Source organism: Branchiostoma floridae, chromosome 4 (assembly GCF_000003815.2).
Source record: "Branchiostoma floridae strain S238N-H82 chromosome 4, Bfl_VNyyK, whole genome shotgun sequence".
NCBI lineage: Eukaryota > Metazoa > Chordata > Leptocardii > Amphioxiformes > Branchiostomatidae > Branchiostoma > Branchiostoma floridae.
This window is the reverse complement of record NC_049982.1, coordinates 26267363-26290039: the sequence shown is the minus strand read 5'-3', so window position 1 is coordinate 26290039 and position 22677 is coordinate 26267363. Positions and strand designations below refer to the sequence as shown.

General features: G+C 41.7%; 2 protein-coding genes across 3 annotated transcripts; one reads left to right on the top strand and one right to left on the bottom strand.

Moving 5' to 3' along the window:
• The first annotated feature begins 7 nt into the window (after positions 1 to 7).
• LOC118413363 (fatty acid desaturase 6-like) lies at positions 8 to 5235 on the top strand. Its single transcript, XM_035816716.1, has 4 exons — positions 8 to 1480; positions 2162 to 2319; positions 2895 to 3047; positions 4127 to 5235. The coding sequence occupies exons 1-4, from the start codon at positions 829 to 831 to the stop codon at positions 4274 to 4276; spliced, it is 1113 nt and encodes a 370-aa protein (XP_035672609.1). The 5' UTR covers positions 8 to 828; the 3' UTR covers positions 4277 to 5235.
• Positions 5236 to 6522: 1287 nt separating this feature from the next.
• Positions 6523 to 21917, bottom strand: LOC118415035 (alpha-2B adrenergic receptor-like). 2 transcript variants are annotated; one of them, XM_035819413.1, is made up of 9 exons: positions 21420 to 21917; positions 18634 to 18912; positions 15139 to 15359; positions 14154 to 14256; positions 13552 to 13578; positions 11826 to 11948; positions 11336 to 11575; positions 9350 to 9486; positions 6523 to 8416 (listed from the first exon to the last, which is right to left on the bottom strand). In XM_035819413.1, exons 1-9 carry the CDS (start codon positions 21612 to 21614, stop codon positions 8356 to 8358), a joined length of 1386 nt encoding a protein of 461 aa, XP_035675306.1. In that variant the 5' UTR covers positions 21615 to 21917; the 3' UTR covers positions 6523 to 8355. The 2 variants fall into 2 exon arrangements, with proteins under 2 accessions (XP_035675306.1, XP_035675307.1); XM_035819414.1 differs by lacking the exon at positions 13552 to 13578 and having other exon boundaries at positions 21420 to 21915.
• Between the last annotated feature and the right edge of the window lie 760 nt (positions 21918 to 22677).

The window sequence follows — 22677 nt, the reverse complement described above, 5'->3', positions numbered from 1 at the left end:
TGTCTCTCATTGATAATGAAAAGAAGGCTATAATAAGCACAAGCTATTTTATTTCTGATGGTCTTCTAAAAGCGCATATTATGTGTGCAGGAGACCTTTCGTTTAGCAAAACCCATATCAAAATTATCCAAATGACACAACATGCACATTTACGTAATCAATGCATCGTGGTGTAACGTTACAACTTTGTATCTAACGTTAACTGTTGACTAACTTACGCATGTCATTAGTAGCTAATCCGCACCATGGGATTATGGCACTTTCACATCAATTATACAAATTAGACTCTTATTTGGATTATAAGCATTTGTTATCATTTCACCCATGACTTATGTAGCGGTACTTTGCATGCATTTAAGTCTTATAAATATGATATTCATAAATCATGCGACAAAAAATCAATGATATTTTCCAGTGACCTTCTTGGTAAAATAGCTGGCTATACCTCATCAAAACAAACAAACAAAATAGATAAAACGTTAGACGCTCATCAATCCATTGTGCCTATTTGATATTATGCTCAAATTTATCAGGCAGACAACACTGATCTTTGACCACATAAACCTTGACAGTTTCAGAGACGTCATCTAATCGACTACTCTAAAAGGTAAAATTTTTCTGACACTTTTTTGTTCGCGGTAAAAAATTCTCGAACTTTTCATCGCAAACTTTTTCTTTTGTCTTCTGCTTATCTACTCCTTCTATTCCTGCCAAGCATGCGAAAGCTAAAACCAATTCGCGAACACTCCATTTTTCGCTACCGCGAAATTAAATCCCCGCTAACATTTTTTAATTTTACAGTAACGTTATCAGCGAACTTTGACCCATATGCATTGTGTTACATCGAGTGAGAAGATGGCGACTCGCAGTGCCACAGTAACCCACAGTTACGTGACTACTACCGAAACTGGTCGCGCCGAGCTCAGATGGAGACCTGTGTCGGGCTCCAAGGGCCCAAACACCGCCTCTTTAGTGGAACTCGGCGAAAAAGTGCAACAAATCGTGAGCAGGAGCTCGTGGTGGGATCGGTACGGGGTGGACTGGTGCATCCTCGCCGCCGGATTGGGGCTCGCGTTCCTCGGCATACACCTCGCCGGCTACCGGCACCCTCTCCTCTTCGCATCGGCGCTGTTGGCTTGCGGTGCCGGCCACTGGATCCTGGCGAACAAGGGCGCCCACCTTGCCGTACACGGCGCCTTAGCGGAGTCCCGTACGGCTAACAACTTTGCGGTCTGGTTCCTGAGCGAGTTGGCGGGGGCGTTCACTTCCAAGGGAGGGTATGACGTCCATATCAAGGTCCACCATCCCCATACTAACGTTATCGGGCTGGGGGATTCCAGCTCGTTCCGTGCAGCTTTCCTCCCTAAGTACGTGTACATGTTCTGTGCGCCTCTGCTCGTCCCGGTCTTCACCCCACTGGTCAGTGTCCAGCTGCTGTGGGGTCAGTGGTCAGCTATGTTATCATGCATCATAACAATAGGTGAGTCATGGTGTTTATGGTTGACCTGTTTTTAATCAAACGTCTTCCTTTTTCAGAACAAAAAGTTTGAAGATCTCGTACCTCTGTGAAAAGAGTTTGTAACTTTGCGCATTTCCTTTATAAGTATGTGACACTATCTTCGGCAAGAATGAATTGTTTATATATTCGTGTTTGCGTGTGTCTGTGTTGAGAGGTTGTGGATGTATTGGTTGGTTTTGGCAAAATTAAGACGTGATTAGATTTTGGGCTGCCTAGGGGCTATCCATGGTACTGCAACAGAACTTAAGGTTTTGGTATCTCATGTTCTCAATGATGAGAAAATACAATACTTCCATAGTCAGGTAGATGATGTGAAGGTGAACAACATTGAACATGGATTATGTAAATAAGGAGTCATTTGCATAATTGATCAGGAAATGTTAGAATAGCCTTCTTTATTTACAGAAGACAAGCATACTTTGGACAACTTCTGGCTGGCAAAAATAAAATTTATGCAAATGAGGACCTTATTTGCATAATAATAATTTATAACCAACCATTTAAGTTATCATCAGTCGTCAAAGTTATGATGCCGTGGAACTCTCTTTAGTTATACTGTGATTTAAATATGCTTTAGTTTTATTGCCATGAAATAAAATCAATGCAAACTTTTAAAGACTTTCTCTTCTCCTGCCTGTATAGCTACGGGACTGTACATCAACCATTTCCTGCTGGTTCAATTCTCGGGCTTCAGTGCGCTGGGCGCCGCCGCCTTCATGCTGGCCTCCCGCGCCATCTTCGGCCTGCCTTACATCCACGTCAACATCTTCCAACACATCGGGCTGCCCATGTACTCTCAGGTACGTACAACATCTTCCAACACATCGGGCTGCCCACGTACTCACAGGTACGTACAACATCTTCCAACACATCGGGCTGCCCATGTACTCACAGGTGGGTTCTCACGGGTAGAGCACTGTGAAGCTATATCATAACATTTTGCCTGAAACAGTAAGTGCAATTGTATAAACAAGGTAGTGTTTTGGGGGGGTTATAGGTTTGTTACACTGGACAGGACAACCAAAATTTATTTTCATGATTGTATTACAGTACCTCAGAGTCTGTGAATGTCTGATTGCTTGTCTGTCTTTCTGCATCATGTATATTCAATATGTAAGTCACATTTACAGCAGGTGTGACTGAATATTATCAAAAACTTGTGTGACAAATGACATTCTATGTCATCGGCCCAATCGTCTCCACCTATATCTCACTCATTGTTTTGGAGCCCATTTATTATTAAAAGTTTACAGAAATCATCAATATCAAGTTCAGACCTTTTGGGTGGATGGGGTTAAATTTTTTTTGTAGAAGCAAGCCTATTTTGGTCGAGGAACGGGTCCTGGATGAAAAATCTTACTGGTTTCCATTTCAGGAGACTCGACCGAAGAGAATCCAGCTGATGTCGACAGGTGTGCTGAACCTGAGCAGGAACGTGGTGTTAGACTGGGTGTTCGGCCACTCCCTCATCAGCTGTCATGTGGAACACCATCTCTTCCCATCACTCTCCGACAACATGTGCTTCAAGGTAACCTGTCGTAGTGTTACATCCTAGGGAAAAATGAAGGTCTAAGCTTATTTACAATTAAGGCTATTTATCTATGCGTGTGTATGTGTGCCACACTGCGTGCGTGTATGCGTGCGTGTCTGTGTGAGTGTGTCTGTCTTTGTGTCTGTGTCTGTGTCTGTGCATATGTCTGTCTGTGCATGTGTGTGTGTCTGGTTGCCTGTGTCTATGTGTATGTATGTGTGTGTGTGTGTGTGTATGTGTGTGTGTGTGCATGTGTGTTTGACTTTGTGCGTGTGTGTTTGTGCATGTGTGTATCCAAAGCAATAGATATTAAAGAACCTTTAGAGGAATTATGATGATATGTGGTATGTGGCAAGATGTTGTGAGTACGAACTTCAAAATTGATTTGGGGCTCCTTTATGGCCAACCTTGGTACTGCAGCAGAATATCCGTTTTTTGTATCTTTTGTCCTAGACATGCTGTTGTCTTGATGGCAGATAGTTTATTGTTTGCCAAATGAGGCAAAAGGAGAGGCCATACTGTGGTGTCAAGGTTGCACTTTTTGCCTGATATACTATTGAAAGTGTTGCAGTGTAAGGGTCTGCATGCCTTTTTCTGTGAAGTGTAATAAGCTGTTCTAATCCAATGTCAATTGTAACTCGCCAAGAGGAATTCAACATTGAGCCTTGTCAGTGAATTATTCATGAAGCACATTATTGATTGCTCAAATTCTGCATGGCACGTTATTTGTTATTCCGAATTCATCTTTAAGAATTATTGACAAATCATTCCTATCGTGATGTCAGATGACATTCAGCTGTATCAGCATTTGCTGTCAGACTACATTTTGCCATACCCTATGAATATGCAATGGAAGAATTCAATATGAACCAATTATAAAAAAAAACCTTTGCGAGAAGATAGAAGTCAATTTAGGGACTGCTTTAAGCATTGACGACTCTCCTAGAATTAGGGATCCCCCATGCATACCCTCTTATGATATGAATGGGTTATAGCCTGAGTGCATCACGAATTTCTGTGTTTTGTGGTCATTAACTTGAATCAAAGATTGATGTCAGTTCTGCATGTTTTCCCAGGTGCGTCCTGTAGTGCGTGAGTACCTGACGGCCCACGGACTGCCCTATAACGAGGACACCTACATGGGCAGGCTCAGGCTGTTTGTGGAGAAGTACGAGGAGTGGATGGTCAAGCTTCCTCCCATCACACACTTCGTCGGCCTGCAGTGAGGGCTACCAGGGTTCTAGCCAGGATTTTATTTTAGCGTAATGGTAATGGCTAGGTAGCAAACAAGCAATTGAATTAGGGGCATGGTGTAGAAGGAGATCTTGGCCCTTCCTTGGTGAGATTTTGATTTAGAGTAAGATGTTGGCATGATAAGGGTACCTGTGAGAGGACTTGCTGTAACTCTGTTAACATCACATGTAACACTGAAACATCACATTCATATTTGATTAGACATTTGCAACAGGTAAATGATAGCAAAGTACCACCACACTAGTTGAAAATTAGCGTAGTGATTGCAAATTTTAGTGTAGTGACCCGCTACGCTAAAATGCACCAGCTAGAACCCTGGCTACTCCGTTAAACACTCTTGGAAGGAGTGGAGGATCAAATTTCACAAAGATCTACAAGTCATAATTACTTCTCAATAGCTTTATGTCTCATGATGTCCTGACTTTCTTTCCGATTAATTTATGGCCATTTCAAAATAGGAGACAGAAATTAGCCTCACTTAATATATAAGTCAATACAATTTGTTCCTTCCTCTATAGGAGGTACAAATGTGAGTACAAACCCTAACACCAGCAATATCAGACACACAGCGCCTCCTAGCAGCCTGGTGATGTTGCTCAGGCAGGCTATGTGATGTTATGTAGCTATAGAGAAAATAATGTGAGAAAAGATATGTTGTTTATGATATGGGAATTGTTATTCAACAAATGAGATTTCGAACTATTGCAAGAATATATTTAAGATTATATATATAAATGTATATATAAAATTATATCTTAGTGCATGTATGTGTGTTTGATTTACATGTATATATAAATGTATGTGTTTGAATGTGGTTCTGCAAACATCTAAGGTAAGTCCTATCTAATTAGGTTGATATATAGATATGAATATTATCAAGGAACATTAAGAAAACTAACAAAAGTAACAAAATATTTCAAAAGTATCTGAATAGAGAAAAATAGCTCCATCATCAATTTAGCGAATGATAAAAGTCTATCCAATGAGAATGCTTTTATCAAGCAGTCAGGACACAAATAAAGGTACTATACTATGAAGTTAGTCCACGTGTGAAAAGCTAGGAAACTTGAATTTGATCTAGCATGTCTTACTTTTTTTTACCAATGGCTTTAAACTAGAAAGATAACATTTGAAAGCAAGTTGCTGCTCTGTTTTTACCTCAAACACATTTCATATATATGGTGACCAGCTGTGTCCTGTCACTTCATACATTATTGATTAGCAATGACAATCAGATTCTGTGTTGGCAGGGTTATTTTAATAATAATAATGATAATAATAATATCTGGTGTATTTTGCCAGCCAGTCGGTACCCAATGTGTTGAGTAATGAGGCTATTTAACGTAGTCGAGGCACTTCCTCGAGCACGGGACACCCGTTTTACGTCCCTCCCGGAAGACGATTTCGTGGATTTTAGCAATTTTGTTGTACTTTTTTTACACGCACAATCAGCTCTAGTGTTCAACCTTTGAATGTAAGATCAATCCAAATATAATAACATTGTAAAGTGGACTGGTGAGGTGAGGTGAAATTCTACTAAAACTCACTTTCTCAAGGTATATAACACTATACAATCGATTAAGTAACAAGGAAGATCTGAGATTCTGAATTTTCTGTGCAGTTATTATGGCTAGTAGTATTACAAATTAAATTATAACATTAACATGGGCCAGAATGTTATGTTTAGTATAGATTGTAGACACAGATGGAAACCATGTCATTAGTATATGGAATATCTGAAATATGATATGATAAATAAAGTGGAAAAGAAAAAGACAAAGTTGTTGTCAAATTGTTTTTTCTCTCAGATTTCTCTTTTCTTCTTTCTCCTTTTGTTGTTTTGGCTGAAAACTGACTAATTGATGCAAATTTGTTTTTACTTTTGTAGATGATTTAGAATACCAGTAATGATATATTCAAACATGCTTTTGGTACCTTTGTGTTTGGAGTGCTTGTGTTGGTGTGTGGTTATTTGTCAGTTCAGTGAGAAAATGATGGAAAAGGCCAGACTTGGAGTGGTAGGAAGTAGTATTCAGAGGTGGCAAAACTAGTCAGACATGGTGGTCCAGGTCAAAAGGTCAATGGAAGAGGCTACTTCCCAGTAGGCGTTGTTTTTGGGTTATTTTTGAAGTTACATGTGTATATTTTGCACATAGTGAAGGTGTGCTCTTCATATCCTTTGAAAGAAAGGCACACACAAGTATGAATTTATGGTTGATTTATATTGATATATGCAATAATATACAGAGTTAGAAATAACACAAACAATGAATCACTGTGCCACAATTCATCTATTTCAAATACAAAATGTACATGTACAATCATCTGTTATTACAATGTACTCTTAATTTCCGAACTATATCATTCTGCTTTATAGTCTTAAGACAGACTTCAAGTTTAAAGTACTAATGATACAAAATACTGTACAACATTTTTAGAATATATAGTAATTGTATTATTCAATGGACAAAGACGCTTGCACAAAATATACATCCTTCTGGTGTTATTGAACGTATCAAACATTAGAAATACTATTCTAGTTCTTTATTCCTACAGGTAAACAACTTGTTTATCTCTGCCCATGACGTCATAGTAACATTTCTGATAATCAGAGAAACAAACATTATGAAAGTTGCAATTTTATGTATTTAAATTTGGCTATACACTATTCGCTGTTCAAAAAAACGTTTTTCGAGAGCTGTGGTTTAAGCTATATATACGTGTTCCCTGTAACGTCATTGGCACTTGAAGACAAACGACAATACAATAAATAACATTGAAACGTTACCAATAAGTTCTCGTATATTTCTACTCCAGTTTTTGTCTCTTAAAAGTTTGGCACTTTGTGAACAATAATCAAAATACAGTTAATATACAAATTAGGCCGTGTTGATTTGATTACATAGATGGAATCTACCCGCGAATAAACTTTCGCAAAAAGAAAGTTTTCGAATATTGGAAAACGGATACTGATGTCAATTTTAGATTACCAAAACCAATTCCAAGGTCAAAGAAGACAATGTGAAAAAAATGAATCTACTGCTCTGTATTCCATATTCCGAGTGATTGGTCATTTCTTCTATTTTCGTGATGACTTTATAGATTTCATGATGAAGCAACGTTTTTTCTTCAACCCTTTTTTGTACGCTCGCATCGGTTTAAAGGGTTCCCAGAGGATGTCATCGATACAATCAAACCAAAATGGCCTTACGCTTGTGCGATTGTGCGAGGAGGTAAAAACCTTCATTCTGAAGATGACTTTTCTTTTCCTTTCCTTAAAATATCACTTCCTTTATATAGCTTTTTCCCCTAATAATCCATCCATAAAAATAACGTTATATTTGTGCTCATCAAGTCACAAATTCGTTTACATTATGATATTACATCGATTTACAAAATCTATAGATTACCCCCAAAAGATTGTGGAGGATGCGCACTTGTTTCTGTTTGGTGGCTGAAGTTGGTGTTTTGTTGGTCTATAAGACCGATCCTGGCTGTCCATCAAAACTAGAAGTTCAACCAATGAGAGAAGATCAATTAGCGGTTCAACCAATGAGAAGATGTAAATTAGCAGTTCAACCAATGAGAAGATGTAAATTAGCAGTTCAACCAATGAGAAGATGTAAATTAGCAGTTCAACCAATGAGAGAGTGGCAATTAGCGGTTCCACCAATGAGAAGATGTAAATTAGCAGTTCAACCAATGAGAAGATGTAAATTAGCAGTTCAACCAATGAGAAGATGTAAATTAGCAGTTCAACCAATGAGAGAGTGGCAATTAGCGGTTCAACCAATGAGAGTGTGACAGCAGTTCAATCAATGAGATAATGGCGATTACAAGTTCAACCAATGAAAAAATGGCAATTAGTGTTCCAACCAATAAGAGACTGGCAATTAGTAGTTCAACCAATGGAATCGGGTACAAGATCAATTGGGATTGTCGCTGCAAAGTCCAATTGTGCGTTCTGTTTATATGTTCCAGACAGCGGCTGACAGGATCGCATGGTGACAGTGGACGTCACGGCAGAGCGTTGGTTTTCGACTATTAGTCTTCACCCGGTGGTGCCCGTAGTTTCGTTTTTCTGGCCCATCGCTCGGCGTCGACACAGCAACCTGTGGGCAAAGAAGGCACACATTAATCATACTTCACCGCTAGTCACCGACTTGAGCTTTTTATACTGGTAAACATGACTAGGGATGGGTACCGGTACACAACCATTTTTTTTCTTATTGGACCGGTCCGGAAAAAAACGGACCTGAAAAAATTCGGTATACCGGATGTTGGACCTATTGGAAAATGAACAGATTATATGATGAGGAATTCACTCGTTTTAGGGCTTACCTGTTGAAGAAAATAACAAGAGCGAAGTAGAGAAGAGTCTATAGTCATTTCTACCATGCAAGTTTTACTGCCAATTGTACAAGGGCCTTGTAGGATTCTAATACTACAAAAGTCGAATACTCCACAAAACAGATTTCTTTGTGGCTACATTGTTTTTATTGTCGTCCATTCACATGTTTTCACATACTGAATCAGGTCCAGGTTTGGGTCCGGACCTGGCCCTGATCCTCTGGACCTGAACCGGCCCTGAATTTTCTGTACCCGGTCCGATACGATAAACGATAAAGACCTAATCTGAGACAATGAACCGAAACATTAGTAATTTGTTGAAGCCACTGAAGAAGTAATTGCATTCTCTAGCCTGTAACTAAAAGCGTTTTGTAGATGACGTAATGTTGAGTACCTGACATGGCTCTACAATTGACTTAAGTAGACTGGACGGAGTTGCCGCATAATATCGACATCAACAGTAGTTTAGCGTCGTCGGAGATAGTAAATGCAGAAACCTTCGCGCTGGCCAATTCACAGCGAACTTAAAACCACCGCGAACATTTTTCCATGGCAGTAAGAGACTACAGTGCATGGTGCTACCGCAAACTTAAAACCACCACGAAAAGTTCTTTTCCCCGCTACCGCGAAATTAAATCCCCGCGTACTTAAATACATTTACTGTATTCGTCGGAACATGTTGCAACTGTACCCACCTCTTGAAGGCCCGACGGAAGTCCCTGTTGAAGACGGTGTAGATGATGGGGTTGGCGGCGCTGTTCAGGTAACCGATCCAGAAGAAGAACTTGAAGAGGAGAAGCGGGGTGTTGTCCCGACAGGTGGTGCACACAGCCTGTAAGAGCGAACAGAAAATTTGGGTTTACATGTGCGTGCGTACACATTCAAGTCCGTATGAGGTCCGTATGGAATTCTTATCCTCTACCAGGCTCCAAAGGGTTCACATGTGCGTACACATTCAAGTCCGTATGAGGTCCGTATGGAATTCTTAGCCTCTACCAGGCTCCACAAGGCGCATTTTTGAAATGAGATTTCGCTAGTGAATACGGAGATGTTCATTTTAGTTAAATTCAACTCGGAGAAAAATTGTAAGTGGGTCACATTATTTGTTGAAATGAACACCATATGTAACCGTTAACTGTTGATCACTATTTGCGAAGTTTATGGTTTTAATGGTTTCTGCAACTCAGCGTTACAAAAGCGCCGACTAGTAAGCCATGATGGTACTGCAAAAAGCAATTGGCGACAGAAATTCGTTAGGTTTCAGAATTACAACATGGGAATGCGGGGGCCATTTAATATGAAAATTTCCGTTTTGCCGATAACGTATTTTCCTCTAGAACTGATTAAAGGATCGGAAAACATTTCGTGATCTGCATGCATATGCATTTATGGTGTTAACGGTAAACCTCAGCCTAAGATAAATATGTCACATATACAAAATACGCCGCATGTATGAATTTCCCGTTATTCACCACAATATAGCAAATTCTTATCATTTATTTGAATGGTTTGGTATTTACCAATTTCCTCAGGTATTCACTAGTAGTATTTCCTCTATTTATGAGCTACAAATGTCACATGTTTAAGATTCCTATTACTCCTCTTAAGACTACAATAATTATTGTATCCTTTCGCGTGCATGTCAGTGGTGAGCGACACAGCAGAAATATGGAACTCAGGGCCTCAGTTCCAGAGGCAGGGCCGGTAATTACTACCGGCCTGCGCACGCAACACGCTTATAAAGAATTGAGCCATATGCCATATAATCTTCCCTGCATGGTGTACGTATATACTGCCACAGGCTTCAGATAATAACATAAAAAGTCAATGGGAATTTATAATGACGGCGCGGGGTTTCTAACAAGAGACAGCTCGGTCTATTAGGGCCAATCATAGTACAAAGTATGAAGTAGAGGGGATCTAAAAAGTGATTGTCATTAAAGCAAATTAATGACGCCATATTTTCGCCAAGCAATACTAGTATCATGCATGGGTGGTAACTGTGTGTAGAATCAATTCAACAAGGGTGATATTGTAAAAATTGCCATGGCGACGGTGGCCCCTGAGTGTCTGATGTCTGAAAGCTGATAAAGAAAATAGGACAAGCGTTCAACGATCCCATACCTTCACCAAGCAATATCAGTAGTAACTATGAAAATAATACTTTCATGTTATATGACTCGCTCACTTCTACATCATATGTCACAAGTGTGAAATTCCTATCATCTACCAATGATACGCCAAAAAGTAGTTACTCAAGCAACCAGATATGGTTTTGGAAACGGTCAGACGTTTCAACTAGCATCCACTAGTTTTCGTGAATGACACTTTTTTTGGCGTATCTTATCAACGGTACCTGTATGTCTAACCTACATCGACGTATCTACCAATGGTTTTTTGTAGCCCTTTCTCATTACAAATGTCCAAGGAGACCTCATATGAGCCTACATCTTTCCATATCCCATATCGATATTCTACAGAAATCCTTCTTCAGAAAGTTATCGTAGCAAATGATATGACACACACACACACACACACACATACACATACACACACACACACACACACACACACACACACACACACAAACAAACACACACACACACACACACAAACAAACAAACAAACAGACAAACAAACACACACCTCTCTTCCTAACGCTCTGACACGGAATAACTTACCTGTAAGAAGAGTGTGAGAAAGAACGGTAACCAACAGAGGATGAAGGCCCCCAAGATGACCCCCAGTAGGATGGTGAAGCGCCTCTCCCGCACGTGCATGATGCGGGACTTGGTCCCCGGGAACGCCAGTGCCTGAGCGGCGGCCGGGTCGAGATCTTGCCCGCCGGTCGACTCGAGGGAACTGTCATCTTTCTTCAGCCAGATGGACAGGGAACGGCCACGGGCCAGGAGCACCTGGTGCTGAGGGATACACAAGACCGGTCTCTTGAAAGTCTCTACTTCATCATTATATACAGGTGCAATTTTATCGTGCTTTTTCGTATATTTCTATTTCTATTGTATTTGCCTAACATTGAGTGATATCACGTAACTCTTACCTTTGGGACCTTCACCTTTGACATATTACCCACAATTCCTGTCGCCGCGCATGCGTACCTGGAAGTGTGACCGAGCTTATAGGTTAGGTCGCATTTAACTCCGTCAGTGTTACCTGAGCGGCTGGCCCCAGCACTGCTGTAGAGTTCACAGAGCGGCCCGCACTGGTAGAATCATCATTTTCACCCAGTTCCTGGTCCTTTTCTTCTGTAGCGATGCCCGCCCGCTCAGCAATCTCCTGGGGATAGCAAAATCGAAAGCAGAACGGGAGTTGGAAAGTTTCGCTTATAAGTTTTCAATTATTTGTCACATACCCTCCTTCACCGGCCTCTCCGGGGGCATCGGCGGAAGATGTAGTGATTGCCGGGAAAGGAATATATGCCCGCTGGGGCGAGTACAAGCTTCCCGGCATATATTCCTTTCCCGGCATGTTTCCTTTCGCGTCATATTTCCTTCTCGGCGTATTCTCAGTTGAAAATCGAAAATCGACCTAAAAATCACTACCCCCCCCCCCCCTCCCCCAACATCTTCCGCCAATGTCCCCAGAGAGGCCGGTGAAGGAGGCTAACATAAGGCCATGTTGATTTGATGATATGGATGACACCCTCTGGGAACCCCAAAACGGTTGCGAGTGTGCGAATAAAAAAAGCTTGGCAAAAAAGTTGCCTTCAGTGTGAAATTCAAGTAATCAGAAAAGTTGAACAAATGACTGAATACACTTTGTGACATCTTCTTTGACGTTGGAATTGACTTAAGCATTCTATGACATTAGTATGCATTTCGGCAATTTGAATTTACGGGATGTATTGCATGTACATCTCATTTTACAGCTGCTTTGTACGATTTACAGTGTGGTTCAAAACTTTATCTATTTATTTTTGGAAACGGCCGAAAATTGATGCACGCGCGGAAGTCATCCATATAATAAAATCAACATGGCCTTATTTCCATTCAAAATTTTCTGATATAGTGTCGAGAGAGTAGATTGAAAAGAAAAATCAACCGAAGGGCAAATTAATCTGAAAATTGAGAAAACAGACGAGAAAGCAAAACAGCTGTGAACGACGTTTCGAAGGAAAAGCATGGACTAACCTGGCGTCACAAACAAGTACAGTTTGGTCACATTACATTGCAATGGATGGTAACACAGACGTTATGTACAGATTAACGGTGTAGCATGAAAGTCAACAGTGACTCAAGACGTTTGTTTCCAATAAGTACATGCAGATACTCAGGGATTAAACAAACATCTATCTTGTGTGTTTCTTGTTTGACTCTCAGTACACCAATAAGATAGCGGTGATAAACGCTACAACACAAGTGGCGACGCTTAATTTCGTCTTGTAAATGGTTGTCACTGTTTGAAACGGTAGATCGCCGCCGTTTTACGTGTATTCAGACCGGGCTGGGTGGGGTGGGGGGCTTTCGAGGCCCGCGTTTCAAACTCCTATAACTCCTAAATGGCTTATCATATATGACCACCAAATTTTCAGAGGGTTATTTAAAAGGAAGATATGAGGGCCGAGGAACTTTGAAGGCATTATAGCGTATGACGTCTTCATGACATCATCTTAGTGATTGCGGGCGCCCGAAGCCAGTCCACCGCCCCCTGCCCCGTATGAATAGGGTTCGGCTTCCTATCGTACCCCCGAAAAATTATGAAAAGGCCTGATCAGAAATCAACCGGTCAGTGACATGGCGACGGCTGCTTCAAATGGCAACAACCGTTTCAAATGGCAACGACCATTTCAATGGCGACGACCGTTTCAAATGGCGACGACCGTTTCAAATGGCAACGACTGTTAACGAGACGGACACGTGCAGTGGTGACAAGGACTCACCATTATCCTCCGATGGAACTTGTACTTCTGGACGTAGAAGAAGACATTAACAAACGACAGAGGACATGTTAGGAGGTGTTATTAAAGGAAAGACACAATGTATTTCGACCAACATGTTTACATAGACATAGTGTGCATGTGGAGGACGATTTTGTGACAGTAACGACTTTACAAGACATGTTTTATTTTCTTTCGAAAACAGTCAGGAAGATGATGACTTAAAATGTCTATATCACATAACAGATAAGAGAAAGACCAAAGCACATTCAAAACCACGTGGACGTCCCGTTTCATTATGTTACATGCCACAATTGGTACTTTACTTGAGGATACAAAATGGTGGAACCTCATGGATGAAGTTAATAAGGCGGATCATGGCTTAAAAAGCGCATGCGCAACGTATGCATTGTGGGAAATATGCTGAATTCGTACAAGATATAAACACGTCCAAGGATATATGGTTTCAAGTTTGGTCCTGATGAGAGCTTATTACAAGTTACGGTCTTTAAACTTTGACCTGGCGCATTCAAAGCTGAAACCGTCAACCGGCTTATACCAAACTATACAATGTTGAAACAAATGCGCCCCCTAGCGTGTGTCACCTGTATGATCTGCCCCAGCTCTCCGTCAACCGTCAGCCGGATGTGGTCCTTCTGGGAAGAGATGCCGGACGACTTCTCATTCCCAGAGGTCGTTGGGCGCATACTTCACATGGCAAAGAAAAGACGTTTCTTAGTCCAGCAAGGTATGATATAACACTACAACATGATATAGAGAATGCTTGACTATCAGGAACCCCTAACACACATTCAGGACCTTCCCATAACTTTGCTCCCGACGGCTCCCCAATAAATGTAGGCGCCGGGTCGCAAACAGTTACGAATAGACCAAAAACAAAACCTCCCCGTGAATAAGTAGCATCGTCCATTGACCCCATGAGCTGGACTGTCATGTCTGATTAACAACTAGTTTTACCACCTCTGAACTTCACATCATCTTCTCACTTCCTGCCGCTCGATTGACAGTGCAGATGTATTCAAAGAACGACGGACGGACACGAATATAGCAAACAGGCACCCCTATAAAGCATAGACTCCGTACACGTAGTCAACAAATATTGTTCTCTAACCACAGGTGCTCTAACATTATTATATTATACGACTCTTACTTGAATAAGCACGTTCATCGTTCCAAGTGCGCATGTGCAGCGACGGGGATTTTGGGCAATGTATCGAAGGTGAAGGCCCCCTGCACATGCGCACTCGGGACGGAGAATATAGTGCAAGCGTTTTTTTTCCCACATCCTCCTATGCAGGGACATCAGACAGCGAAACCGCCTGTCTGGATTTACCCTCCTTTCTCAACCGTCACCCTTAGTTCCTGACCGCCCTGCTTATAAATATTAATGAGCTTACCCTTATAGATGAGAGACCCCTTTTGAAAACTGAAAGGCCTATTCTCTGATTGGCTGACAGCTGGTTTGGGGGCAGGACATCTACAAGAACTAAAAGTGACGGTTGAGAAAGCAGGGTACATCTAGACAGGCGGTTTCGCTGTTGGATGTCCCTTCGTAGGAAGATGACTCACCCCCGCTTGTAGTGCAGTCGGACCGTCCCGCGGCCACGCTTCCGCACCGTCATGAAGATCTTGGTGTACATGGACGTCATCAGGACCAGGGGGATGAAGAAGGACCCCACGGACGAGTAGATGGAGTACTCGAAGGAGGCGTTGATGTCGCAGGTTCCGTCAGGGAGTTGGTCACCCTTCCAGCCGAACAGCGGAGGCACACACACCACCAAGGACAACAGCTAAAGGGAGGGAAGTCACACAACCAATCAATAAATCAAGAAGAATCAATCAATCAATCAATCAATCAATCAATCAGTCAGTCATTCAGCCAGTCAGGCGAATAGCGGGGGCATACACAACGCCAAGGACAACAGCTACATGGTATATTCATTTAACAGTAGTCATGTAAGGATGAGCAAATCAAAATTCAATACGATGTCAACCAATCAGCCAATCAGCTTAGTCACGCACACCGCCACAGACAAGAGCAGTCAGTCAGGCAGTCAAGTAAGGATGAGCCACTCAGAACTCACGACGATATCAGTCAATAAATTCACGAATCAATCAATCAACAAACCAATCAATCACTCACTCATTGCATTGATCAATCAATCGAACAATCCATCCATCCATCGATCGGGCTTCTTTACTGCAGAACACCATTCTTTCTAGGAGGTGTTGCTGCTGCTTACAAAATATTTTGTAATAAACTTTAATCTCCCTTGATTTAACAATTATCTGTTGGCAATATTTTGAGCAAAGAATGCAAGGTAGAGTAACCGCTTAGTCAGACAAATATCTACCAACAGACAGTGTGTATATAACTCCTGTGATAATATTCCCTAGCTACAATTACAACGCTAATGTCAGATTTTGTCAGAAGATACTTATTCTCAGAGAGGCTGATATAACAGCTTGTTTTCAGAAGCACTTGTTGAGTCAGGAAATGAATAAAATATTGGCATTTTCCGGACTGCCTCGCTTGTTGAACACTTCCAGCTGTTCGGATACTCCAAATTACAATTTCCTTCTTGTCGTGTGCTGACGGCTTTTCAAGCAGCTGTAATAGACCAATTATTTCTGAAAATGTCAAGCCTAAGGAAATCACCGTTTCTCTTGAACTAGAAAAATGACATTAGAGTTGTTTTTTTGCCTGTAGCTGTAGCTGACATTTTATACCACATGGAACGTATTGAAAAGATGTTTTTTTAGAAGTTGACGACTGTATCGTTCGTTGGGCATGTATAGAAGATCTGTTTAGTGATAGAACATAGTTCTGATTTACAAGTATCACAAAGATATGATTCTTTTTGTTTGTTTGTTAAATTTGTGTTTGAGTGTGATGTGCGTGGGTTGGAAGAATTAAAAATATGAGTGAATTTCCTTAACTGTTTCTGATCATCGTTGTTGTATTAACATACATGGACGAAAGCACACACAGAGACATACAGACACACACGCACACACTCACACATACACACACAAACACACACACATGCAGACACACACACGCACAAATATACACAAAAACACACACAAAAAGAGAGAAACATAGAAACACACGCACGTGCACACAAAGATACACACATAATCACAACACACATACACACTCATAAATTGCATTGTACTTTATCTGAATGCACCGTTCGTTTGTGACAATGTTTTCCACCCCTGACGTTTCGCCCCTTCGTGCAAATGTTGCCTTAATTGGTAGCGGGACTCACGCACCAGACCCGACCTGATGTTGTCGTACCTGAATTAGATCTCCAACCGATGCGATTTCCTCTTCATCTTCTTAACGTTATTTATAACGGTCAGTGCCCTATGTCTGAATTTTCCATCAAAAAGGACTTCAACAGTTTGGGTATCTTTTTAGTTTAACGCTGGTTCACATTTATCTGCGGGGCTACCTAATAATAGTACGTTATATCCCTTGTATCTAAAGAAAGACTACTTACGGATATCATGTCGACGGACGGTGGTTTCAAATAAGCCCTTTCACAGAGATCAGAATGCATGTGCGTCCACAGGAATTCTAGGTAACATGTCAAAGGTAAAGCCCCACAAAAAGAAAACAAAACTCGTCAGGACGTTGTTATGCAAATCGAAACAATGGTCGAGACTTGGAATGTTTTCGTTTTGGGACCTTACCTTTCACATACTACCTAGAATTCCTGTCGCCGCACAAGTGTTCTGATCTTTGTGAAAGAGCTTATTGCAATTTTTCAAAACATTGCAGTTTTAGACCATCGCCCGTCGACTGGATATCCCTAAATATCATGTTTTAAACACAACGTACACGAGTAACCCAAATATGAAGGTGAACTATACTACAATGCATCTAAAGCAAATCCAGAAACCATCTATGCGCTGCGTATGACTTTTCTATAGATTAAAAATTTGTTGTACATGAATGCGTATGTCCTGTTGTAATTAAGACAATGCACCTGCTCTTACCTGATGTCATTAACCCCCCCCCCCCCTCCCCTCGCGGCAAGACATTTTTGGATACCCGTGCGTGCGCTAACTGCAGGGAGACATGTCAATTTGTCAGGCCGGGTGTTGTGAGACAACCTCCGCACGCTGTGAACCACCTCCGCACGCTGTGCAGGGCGCCGCGCGTGGTATGGTAAAATCCTGCGGCAGGGTTTGTTGTAAATGTCCCCACGGATATGAACACTTCCATCCGTTAACTTCCGAAAATTAGAAAAAGAAGATCAGAGAAAAAAAGGAGGCGTTATAAAGACAAACATATGGAAGAGTACTTGTTACGCCGATGGCTCTAGTGGACGGTTTCTGATAAGAAACTAACAGATTTTCGTGAAATGTTTTTGTTGAATTTTTTTATTGAATCGGACATCCAGTTAAACAATATTTGAGTGGCATTTGCATACGAGTTAGTGAATTGACATGTACAACCATTTTTTTAGTTGTACTTGTATCGAATTCTTCTGCCAGTTCAGTCCAGTGTCACCGAAGAAGAGTGATGGATGTCACTCGAAACGTCCGTAAGTAACACATCGTTTTTATCCAGTTGTAGAGATTGAATTGCATTTGAATACTTTTTATTCATTATTGTGAATTTCTCGCTAAATCTGTGTCTGCATTTTTCATTCTTCCTGTGAAACGTAATTTATGCCCCGGGCCAAACCTGAGGCAAAAACTTTTGTCCTACAAGTCCTCAGTTATACCATTTCCGCCACCTGCGCCAACCATGGGCCCAGGCCAGCCGGAAAAAAAACTATGCACACACATAAGACTAACAAACAAACAAACCGAAAACATTGACTCCGTTTTAAGGGGGAGGTGAATAGTGTTTTTTTTGTGTAATGTACACTTAAGTAGCACAACAAAGTCATAGAATGTAGTTCTTAGCACCTTTGTACTTTCCTTATCTAGGGCATTCGGGCATGAACTTGCAATAAACATATCATTGTGTAGGCCGCGGGTGAGGCTCTGCGAAGGTAAATAAGGACTATAGGAAAAATGAAAGAAAAAATAAGACACACTAACCCATGCCACTGTGATCATGCCGCACACCCATTTGGGTTTCCTCTTGTTGGAGTGCTTGATGGGGTTGGTGACGGACCAGAGCCGGTCCAGGCTGATGAGGCACAGGTTCCAGATGGACGCCGTGCACGCCAACACGTCCATCATCAGGTACACCTCGCACCACACCTGCCCGAAGTACCAGTAACCCATGATCTCATTGGCCAGCGAGAAGGGCATGATGAGGGCCCCCACCATCAGATCACACACGGCCAGAGACACCAGGTACCAGTTCTGTACAGCCTAGAGTGGGGCATAGATAGAAGCCGAGAATGTTAAATTTTCTAAATCAATTCAGCTCAAGCATGGTACTACCGTGACTTAATCCGATTATCGGTTGTTATTGTCCGATAGATGTTAGTTTCAACGAGTAAAGTATGCATGCTACTCCACAGTTTACGATAAATACCTACTAGTCTCGCGTACATCAAAAAGCATTCAGTGTTGTGCTAAACTCCCCAAGTACTCTTTAATTCAATTGAGTAAGCTCGGTTTATGGCTGAATACAATGTGCCCGACATGGTCTGACAAAAGTTCGGTTACAAAACCAATTTAAGGGGCAATGTTGCACCCAGTTAGTTCTAGGATTCGCGTATCCGGTATATCCTCTTCGCGGTGAATCCGGATTCGCGGACCCTGGTATGAATGATCCGAATCCGGATCTAAATGGGATATATCCGGATACGCCGAATCCACATCTGGAGGTGGATTTATGCGGATTCGCTGCGAGGTGAACCCTGGTATGAACGAAATAGGATTCACGTATCCGGATTCGCTGTCGGATCTGACGTCAAACTTAACCCATAACACTGAAAAGTAGCGAATGCTTTAGTGCGTTGCATGGTAAGGCTTGTGCAACGCCGGTGTGCGTTGGTATGCAAAAGAGATCTAGTTGGAGAACAGGTTTATCTAACTATGTCCATGCACACGGAATGATATTTTGAGGACAAAAACTATTGACTTTATTGTTTTAGGATATAAAAACTCTCTCCGTGTCCAGCAATATTTCTCCAGTGTCAATGACGAAGGACACTGGATGGTAATCTGAAACGTCTGACCGTTTCCTAAACCGTATTTGTTGCTTGAGTAACTATCTTTGGCATGTCATAGTTTACTATCTGACACAATAGGAGAAGTAGTTCGGGAGATTCCCAACAAAAATGTTGCGTTGAACATCGTCGACAGTTGTGATTAATATTATTGACGCTCCTCTTTTTGGTAGCTCTGAATGTTGTAATATTTTCTTCAAAACCTCACCGCCATATCACCTTCAGAACACGAGATCTCAAACCGATAGACCTGCTGTAGTACCGTAGGAAGCTGCTAAAAGGCGCATCATCGACCTTCAATCTTGTTTCCTTGACGCCTACCTACATGCTCGCCAAATGTCATGAAGATCCATCCACGGCTTCTTCAGTTACGTTGTTTGAAATTAAACACACAGACAGACGTAAAAGTCCCACTGCAGCGCCGTAGGAAGCAGCTACGATTGCCATAATCGATCTTGACCTTTGTCTAACCGACACCTACCCGCCTAAAATATATCATGACGATCCATCCACAGCTTCTCAAGTTATGCACACATGCGTCAACAGGTACTCCACCATAGCACAAGACAAAACATAACCTTCTTGACAAGACAATCGCGTTTTGATTGGAGAAGATGTCTCATGCATGGTGTGAGGTAGATTGCTCCAATGGTTTTTTCATGGTTTACATTATTTTGACCACACCGTATGGCACAAATTTAGTCTTTTTCACTAAGCGATGATCGGTGAGCAAAGGTGTTGCGATCAAAACTGGATCTGAGTTAAGAATTGGAAGACATTGAACGTTAACGATGCGAAAGAGACAACTAAACACACAAAACGAAAATTAAAACGTAAAAACGTCGTTCTGTATCTATGAAGTTCGTTGAGCGATTTTTCATTTTTTTTTTGCCACTCAGAATTCGCTCAGTTGTGAGTGGAAGCTCCCAGGCTCTACCGGAGTCCACGGGTTGCAGACAAAATAGTAGAAACTGAGCAAATACTGAAATAGACATGGCACATGCTACAGGAGTTACCAGGCCGAGTACCTTGCTGAAGGCCGGCTAATGCTACGGTTACATTTCCAAACAGGGTCTTGTTAGCCCGTATACCATCTGGATAGCAGTTTGCTTCGACGTTTATTATACACTATATACAGTCACTGCTCGCTCCGACGTTTTTTTTAGACACTATAGACAGTCGCTTCTCTATTATTAGCAGGAGCGAAAATAGGAGTGAACTACCACCCGGATGGTACCCAGCCTAGGGGCTTGCTGGATGTTTGCGAAAACGAAAAGAATAAGTGTTTATCAAGGAATACAACAAAAATATGGTCATGACTATTTTCACGTTCTGTGTGTTTTGTTGTCTTTTGTATATCATACTTTTCGATCCCGAAATAATGCCCCGCGTTCGGGCCCCGGTTTGGAAAATAATGTAAAGCTTAGGTCACATTTCCAAACCGGGACCGGCCGAGCAGCTTTCGGGGGCGAAAAGAATGATGTTAAAGACATCAGACTACACAAAATGTCAACATACGATTCGTGGGAATGATTTGTGGATATTTTTAGGTAAAGCATTCTAATTTTTTGTGTCTTAAAACATTCCGGCCGGGACCCGGTGTGGAAATATGACCTAAGCCTAACCGTAGCCTGTATCACGTTTATTTGGCCAATTTCCACACTAGTATAGCACCTGTAGCGTCTCAAGAAAAGTACCCACCTTGAGCGAGCGGTCCTTCGCTATAGCCACGCACACCAGACAGTTGCCCGCGATGATGCCCACCATGGCGACAATCCCCGCGACGGCAACGGACAACGCTTCGGGGAAGGGCTTGGGTAGCGCCGAGAACACGGCCGCCTGCCGCGACGTCCACACCGCCCCGGTCGTGTTCACCACGACGCTGGCGTTCTCCATCCCTCTCCGTTACACTTGTAGTCGCCGATAGTTTTTCTTATCTCTTGGACACAATCTTTAGGAAAAGAAATATGAAGAGAGAGAAAAAGAAACCTCTAGTCGCATTTTGCTCAAGCGCGGCAAGCGAAGAAAAGGAACGAAAAATAAAGCGCGTCTGTATTTAACTACCCGGGTACGAATATGTTATTATAGCTTCGGAAATAATATCAATGGCAGTCGGGAAACACAAAAGGAGAGATACTTTTGATTATTACATTTGACGCACATCCCCCGGAGCGCCTCCGGACCTCTTAATGATACAAAAACTACAGGATGTCGCTCCATTTGGGGTCGTCTCAAAAATTTTATATATCTCTAATCAGAGTTCGGTAGCGATGCTTAAATGTATCAAAAGTTATGACGTGTTTGCAATGAACATTTATTTTTTACAGGATGTCTTGGATCAAATGGCACACCACTTATCAATTTTGTACCTCAAGTACGGTAGAAGACGAAATGAATGCAAATAAAAGAGGGGTAGTCAAGAAGTTTGCGGCCTCACCCAGAAATATTGTGCACATTCGGGACAATGTTATACCAAAATTCAAATCATTATATTGTGATCATTATGTACATATATTTTGCAGGTGACACTCTGTAACGTTAGTTGAGAGAGAAAGCAAAAACATGGACAACTGAGCTGCGATCTGAGGTGTTCGGGTCAACTTGTTCTGCCGAAAGTCAGAAACCTACTTCTTTTCTGGTGAAAATACGATGAGAATCCTCATTAAACATTTTGACATTGTCTTCGTAGATTTCATAGCATGAGGAACAGGGACCCACACAGCTCTCATCACAGTTCACCCTTGTTTTCCTCACTGATTTTCAAAAGGATCGTCGAATGTAATGACCACAATGATTCAAATTTTAGTACATATTGATAATAGACTTCATGCCATATGATCATGTCCCGAAGCGTTAACTGTGCACATTATTTCTGGTTCAGGCTGAGAACTATATCTCCTCACTTATGAGTAGCACAAATTTATATTCCTCGTGAATTTTGACAGTTTAGCTAAACCGA

Excerpts from the sequence above, each read along its gene's own strand:
- LOC118413363 (XM_035816716.1), top strand. The coding sequence starts at position 829 with ATGCATTGTGTTACATCGAGTGAGAAGATGGCGACTCGCAGTGCCACA. Across the intron at positions 1,481-2,161 it reads ATCATGCATCATAACAATAG|CTACGGGACTGTACATCAAC; the intron begins GTGAGTCATGGT and ends CTGCCTGTATAG. Across the intron at positions 2,320-2,894 it reads GGCTGCCCATGTACTCTCAG|GAGACTCGACCGAAGAGAAT; the intron begins GTACGTACAACA and ends TTTCCATTTCAG.
- LOC118415035 (XM_035819413.1), bottom strand. The coding sequence starts at position 21,614 with ATGGAGAACGCCAGCGTCGTGGTGAACACGACCGGGGCGGTGTGGACG. Across the intron at positions 15,360-18,633 it reads GCATGATCACAGTGGCATGG|CTGTTGTCCTTGGTGGTGTG; the intron begins GTTAGTGTGTCT and ends CCCTCCCTTTAG. Across the intron at positions 8,417-9,349 it reads TTCCGTCGGGCCTTCAAGAG|GTTGCTGTGTCGACGCCGAG; the intron begins GTGGGTACAGTT and ends CTTTGCCCACAG.